General features: G+C 40.3%; 1 protein-coding gene across 1 annotated transcript in view; it reads right to left on the bottom strand.

Moving 5' to 3' along the window:
• The window catches only part of ULK4 (unc-51 like kinase 4), a 127889-nt gene that overhangs the window by 68188 nt on the left and 53701 nt on the right, over positions 1-6000 (bottom strand). The window contains exon 30 of the mRNA XM_010134555.1: positions 5108-5156. Coding sequence (XP_010132857.1) covers positions 5108-5156 — 49 coding nt within the window. The remainder of the gene's footprint in view (positions 1-5107; positions 5157-6000) is intronic.

Genomic DNA, 6000 nt, shown 5'->3' with positions numbered 1-6000 from the left:
GGAAAGGAGCTATCGACCCTCGCACACATCCCATCTGCTTCAGCCTAATGAATAAAGTGTGCGTCAAATAGAAAGGACTCACCAAGAACGGATACTTCACTTGAATACATAATCTGTTTTGTAAAGAAGTCTGTTTTGTCCTTGTACACAACCTGATTTATTGCCAAACTCCAAACACACGACATAGCTACACAAAATCAAAAGCCACGTCACCCGCCAAAGAGCGCTCCAGTATCTGCCACCAGGATCAATTTATGGCCATCACTTAAACAGCAGAGTGACAACTGCCAGCCCTCCCTTAATCAAGAAGAAATTTCCAAACCATTTAAGTCAGGTTCAGTTGAAGATACAGACACCTACACTCGCACAAGTAAACCCTGCTGGAGTTAAAGGGCTGAAACAGAGCTTGATGTTAAATATTGTGTGTTTAGTAATTCACACCACTAAAAATAAATGCTTAAATAATGATTTTATGCCCAAATTTGTTCCTGAATTCTCAAAATGACTGTTTATTTTTAACTCAGGCTCATTAATACCAACATATTTGCATCCAACTAAATAAACAGCACAGACTGAAAATTAACCTCATAACTCAAAGCTAATACTGTGCTCTCTTAACTTGCTAATTCCTCAAAGATGGAGCTATTGCTTCAGAAAACAAGTCAACCTGCTTATGGCATCAAAAAATAATCTGGACTTTTCTTCCATTATTTTGTCCAGTCTCTTCTTTAATTTGGGTAACCTGAGGCCCCGATGGCACAGAGCTCACAGCTGAACTTACCCTGAGGAGGGAGAATCACCTTCCGATAGGTTAAAATCACAGCTGCAAGTTTTCTTTAGTTCTTATAATACAGTTCTTCGATGACAAGATAGAGCAAACAGCCACCTTGTATGAGGCACCATGACTGTACGCAACATACTGCCTCCGAACCATCACCTTCCACAGCGTCTGTCTCATCTCTCTGCACTTTTGGCAGTTCTACTACAGCCTTTGAGAGGGGAAAGCCCAGATCCACACACGGATTAACACAGCACAACGTTTTCCTGCTTACCACTGTAACGTTTCCTCTTACAGCCTGTAACATTCAGTTTGCTCTTCTGACCAGGACTAAGCTGATGGTTTTATTAGACTGTTTTCATCTAACAACGATACCTCATTGCCGAGTGATAATTGCAACTCATCCTGCATTGCTGCGTGTGTAGAATGGGGACTGCCGACAGACATGTTGCTTTGAAAGGAGTGCAAATTAAAGCGAAAGTGAGTAGTATTAGGTGTCAAAAAAACTTGAGAGGATTTTAATTACACAAATACTCACAAGTTCCTGAAGGTTATGTACAAAACTTCTATCAAAAAAGGCTCAAATCAGGTGTGATGAAAGGATGTGTAAACACTAAACAGCTTTGTGACTACCAAAAAACCCCAACCCGAAACTGCTGAAGAGAGGGAGAAAACCTTGATACAGAAACTTTGCACTGAGAACTTTGGAAGATCTTAAACAACTTTGCATTTGCAGGAAAACAGAGAGGGGAGAGACCATGAGCACTGACTGTGCACCCACCCAGGCCTTGGGGCAGTCCAAGGCTATGGCCAATCCTGCTCTCCCCCTGTGGCTGGTGACATAAGCCCAGTACCAAGTTCCCAAGACCGAGGGGCAGATCTGATGACTGCAGTGAAATTGCTGGTACCATGTTCAGCAAACACAGAAAAAGGTACACACTCCTCCCATCCCCATTAAACTGGGGGAACACTAACAGAATTCTCCTGATGCAATGGGCTAGACACAAGAACATGCTATAGAATGTGGTACCAGAGACTTAACACACAGTTTAAACTACAGAGTACTCATTTTGCCCTTTTCAACATATAATTCTCCTAAACACGATAAAAGTCTTCTCAGGACATATTCCAAATATTCTACAAAGGACACAGCATGGGTTTCATTATCAGCCACAATCTGAACTCGCTTTCATACCAGGCGTTTTGGCTTCCAATCATTTTGTTGTCACCACTTCAGATGGTTACACATCAACAAACGAACCTGTCCAGAGTTCATTCTGTGTTCAGGGGTAACACCTGCAGAGAACAGACTGACAACCTAATTCAATGCTAATTGAACATCTACAGACATATCAACACCTCCCCAGAAACCCCGGACTGAAGGATTACTGACACAAAATGTTTTGAAGAAACCTTTTGGTTCAGTAAGATTCGGTTTCCTGCTATAAAGCTCTCAGCAGAGTTACGCTTCTGCAGGTTTATTTCCAAGACGACGCATCCTGATCTGCAGGTTTAGCCCTTTTCAGTCTACGCTGTTCTCAGGTCAGCAGTCTAAGGGGTAAGCAGTCTCAGGCATCTCAGTCTTAAACTACAGCATTTAAACAAGTTAACAGAGTAATGGAAAAAACCCACATTTCCACCAGGGGAGCCACATTTCATTCCTTGGAAAGGGGAAATTCAGCTTTTTACAGCATCCTCAGTCATCAGAAACACTCCTTTTCATTTGATTCAGCATTAAAAAGAAATGTAATAACTTACCGAATGTTGACACAAGTCTTCAATGCATTGGTAAGAAATTTGTCAGCTTGGAAAAGATTTAGATCACAGTCATCGTTGAAGTGTTCTCCCCAGAATAATTTTTACATTTGCATTACATTTATCTCCTTTAAATGGTGCCTCATAATGTTTTATCATTCCAAACATACAAATTCTAGGATAGTCTAACACGTTCTCACTAGTTTCTCCTTCACCCATCTTTGGATATTAAATCTCTTTCAAAACAAGTAATTCTTTCACGTTATAGACCACTCATTAAAATAGGATTTTGGCATTTTCACTCTCGGAAATCCTCACAGATCACGTTCCTAATCCAAGACAGCAGCTTACGCACCCTGCTACAGCACATGATTTGGTTTGTAAACCTAGCAGATTTGAGGAACATGCCTACTTTACTAACAGAAAGCAGGAGACATGTTCATTATGGATAAGCTTAAGGTTCCTAACTGTAACTAATGTCCACCCTGTACAAGCCACAAAAATCACTCTTCGAATTTCATTTCAGATACCTTATAAAAGCAGATTTACCCCAGTAACAAGCAGGTGAAACACACCAAAACAAGCCACTGCATTTAACTTTTTTGTAACAGCCTCAAACACACAGACAGGAACAGAAATACCACACTCAGAGCATCATCAAGACTCTTCCCTCCTCTTTAAACCACATGGTGCCTGGCCGTTCCCAGACACCTTTGCAGGGGCTTTTTAATAGAGGCAGAGGCTGAATTAAGGACTGAGTATGGCCGCAGACTGGAGCGAAATGTCAATAGCTGTCAGCAACGAACAGCATCCACCTCCTCACGCATGCACAGAGCTTATAGAGGGACGTGAGCTCAAAACTCATTCACAGCAGCGAGGGCCAGCTGCCTCTTCCCACCGAGAGCTACAGCTTAGATTATTTACCATATTCCCTGTCCTAATCTTCTCCAGCAGGTGAGCTGGGCAGCAGACATACTCTCTACGAAATACAAGAGTCTCCCACTCTGCTGTTTCAAGTTTATTTTTCCTCCCTAAAAGCTATAAACATATTTCCTCACAACTCCAACCATAAGCTCAAAGACAACTATACAGGTTTAAGAGAGCTTCGAAACTTTCACAGACCACCAGTCACACAGGCAGTTTTGAGCTTAACTGGTTTTTTACCCTCTAAGAAAACTGGTTCTAGAAGTTATGAGGTCAAACTGTCCACGGGGAGGTCAGGTGGGACCATTTATGCCTGACTCCAACTCACCCTACTAACACAGCATGACATACATTTTAAATTCCACTACTATAGAGACATTATAACAAGGTTTTCAAGCTCTAGGAATGCTTCTAGAGATCATAACCATGTTCAAATACTTATATACTAACACATATATGCTTGTGTGTGTGCATTTATAGGCAGTTAAATTTCAAGATTCCACTTTTCAAACATTAATTCTGTATTTGAAAGCATTAACATGAAACATTCGACTTCCATATTTTACTGTGTTCTGACACCTATTAGTTTTTATTGATAATACTTACCTCAGGAAAAGATTTGTACATATATATACACACTAAATATCATAAAGCCTGTGTTCTGTATGAAACTGGAAAAATCTCCCTTCACTAAAGAGGTTACTTTAATAAAAAAAAGCTTATCTGGATATGTGGTATTAAAGAGATTTAAAATGATAGGCAGGGAAATAAACCACTGCAGAGGAAGAGAAGATTAAAATACTTAAGCCTAAGAAAGGAATAACAAAGGTGATTCAGAATCACACTTAGGAAGATCATCTACCCCAAGTAAGACTGGATTTCAGGCACGATACAAACCCAAGCACGCGATGTGCCTGCACTGCATAAATTCTGCCTGCTCATTTGTAACGCATACAGTAGATACTCACCAGGAGCAGGTGAGTACAACAGGACGCTTACCCCACACAACCTTGTCAAAGAGACTGAAGAAATAGAGGAGACTGTGGAATTGAGCAAGGAGAAGGCCAGAGGGCAGCACAACCCCCAGCGTCCAAACCGCCCTGCAGATTTTCCTTCTTCGTTCACATTTTTATTTTGCCACATTTCAGAGACACAAAAGCACCAATAGTTTTCATGACCTAAGTGGCAGAACCTACTTAGGGATGGAACTGTCCAAAATCATCTCCTCGACTCTTGGTATTGCAAACAGTCCTAAAAGCCAATAGTGGCACTTGGCATCATCGTGCCAACAGCACCACACACGGGTTTGATACCATTAAATCAAACGCAAGTTCCTCAGCATTTTTTGCTTGGGTTGGGCAAATACATAGTTCTAATTAAGGATCAAGCTCAATTCTACTTTTCAGGTTTTTATTCAGCTCAAAAAAGTATTTATCCTTTAAAAGGAACTTTTTACTCAGGTAGTTTAGTTGGTAAGAGACTCAGATGTGGCTGCTTACACTAGATGCTTTTGTATTGATAAACTCTCCAATTTTTTTTTTGACAACATCATATTATTTTATCAACAAGCCCAATGAAACTCACAGGTTTGACATGGTTTGGGAGATATGATACCCACCTATTACAATATAGATGTAAAATTATTCTTACCGAGATGACTTGGAAAAGAACTGGAAAAAGATGGATTTCTTCCACAAGGCTGTAAAAACATATTTTAAGATTTATTTTAAAAGAGAAGAAGTTAATTCTTATTTAACAGACTAAACTCACAGAATAAGCAGAGTAGTAGAGTAGCTGTTGCCAAAATCCATGACCCAGCAGCTCAGCCTTTGACTAACTCTCCACAAAAATGAGCTCTGCTTCAGCTATTAAATAGCACCAGCAATATTATACTGCTTTGGAAATTACTTCTAGGTCTGCTTCACTGGTGTGATTCAAGTGAGCAGAACAGTAATTAATTTACTATTTTTTAATGGCAAGAATGAATAAAAATTCAGAAATATACCCCATACATGCTCTGAAACGGTCACCTCACACTATTAATAATTTGGATTAATGGGCACAGCACACGTCATAAACACACTGTGTTTTTTAAACTCTGGCTACAGTGCCGAACTTCTTGGGTTTAACGTACTAACTAACACAGGATACATTTGCCAGCTACTTCTCCGGGCAGTAGTAAGGAGTGCCTACCCAAAAGCATTCAGCCGTCTTCTGAATTTCAAAACCCGTTACTAACCAGCGTACATATACACTGATAAGAAAGAGTATTCTCAAGACCCACCAATACTTGACGCTAATACAGTCATTTCTATTCTTTGAACCCAAAGCCACTTCATGTTTATTTGTAAAGCATGTGTGTGTCTGAAACACAACCACGACACATGAATTACCTGATTACACGCTCCTTCCTGTATTACACTGTAATCTGAACGATGGTTGTCCCTTCTCCTGACACACTGTACTAGAACACACCGCAGAAAACACCAAACTGGGTGTTTTGAAGGTTTTCTCTGGTGTCTTTATAACATTACTGAAGTGGT

The sequence above is a fragment of the Buceros rhinoceros genome, unplaced genomic scaffold (assembly GCF_000710305.1).
Source record: "Buceros rhinoceros silvestris isolate BGI_N320 unplaced genomic scaffold, ASM71030v1 scaffold8014, whole genome shotgun sequence".
In the NCBI taxonomy this organism is placed as follows: Eukaryota; Metazoa; Chordata; class Aves; order Bucerotiformes; family Bucerotidae; genus Buceros; species Buceros rhinoceros.
This window is presented reverse-complemented; position numbering and strand designations above follow the sequence as displayed.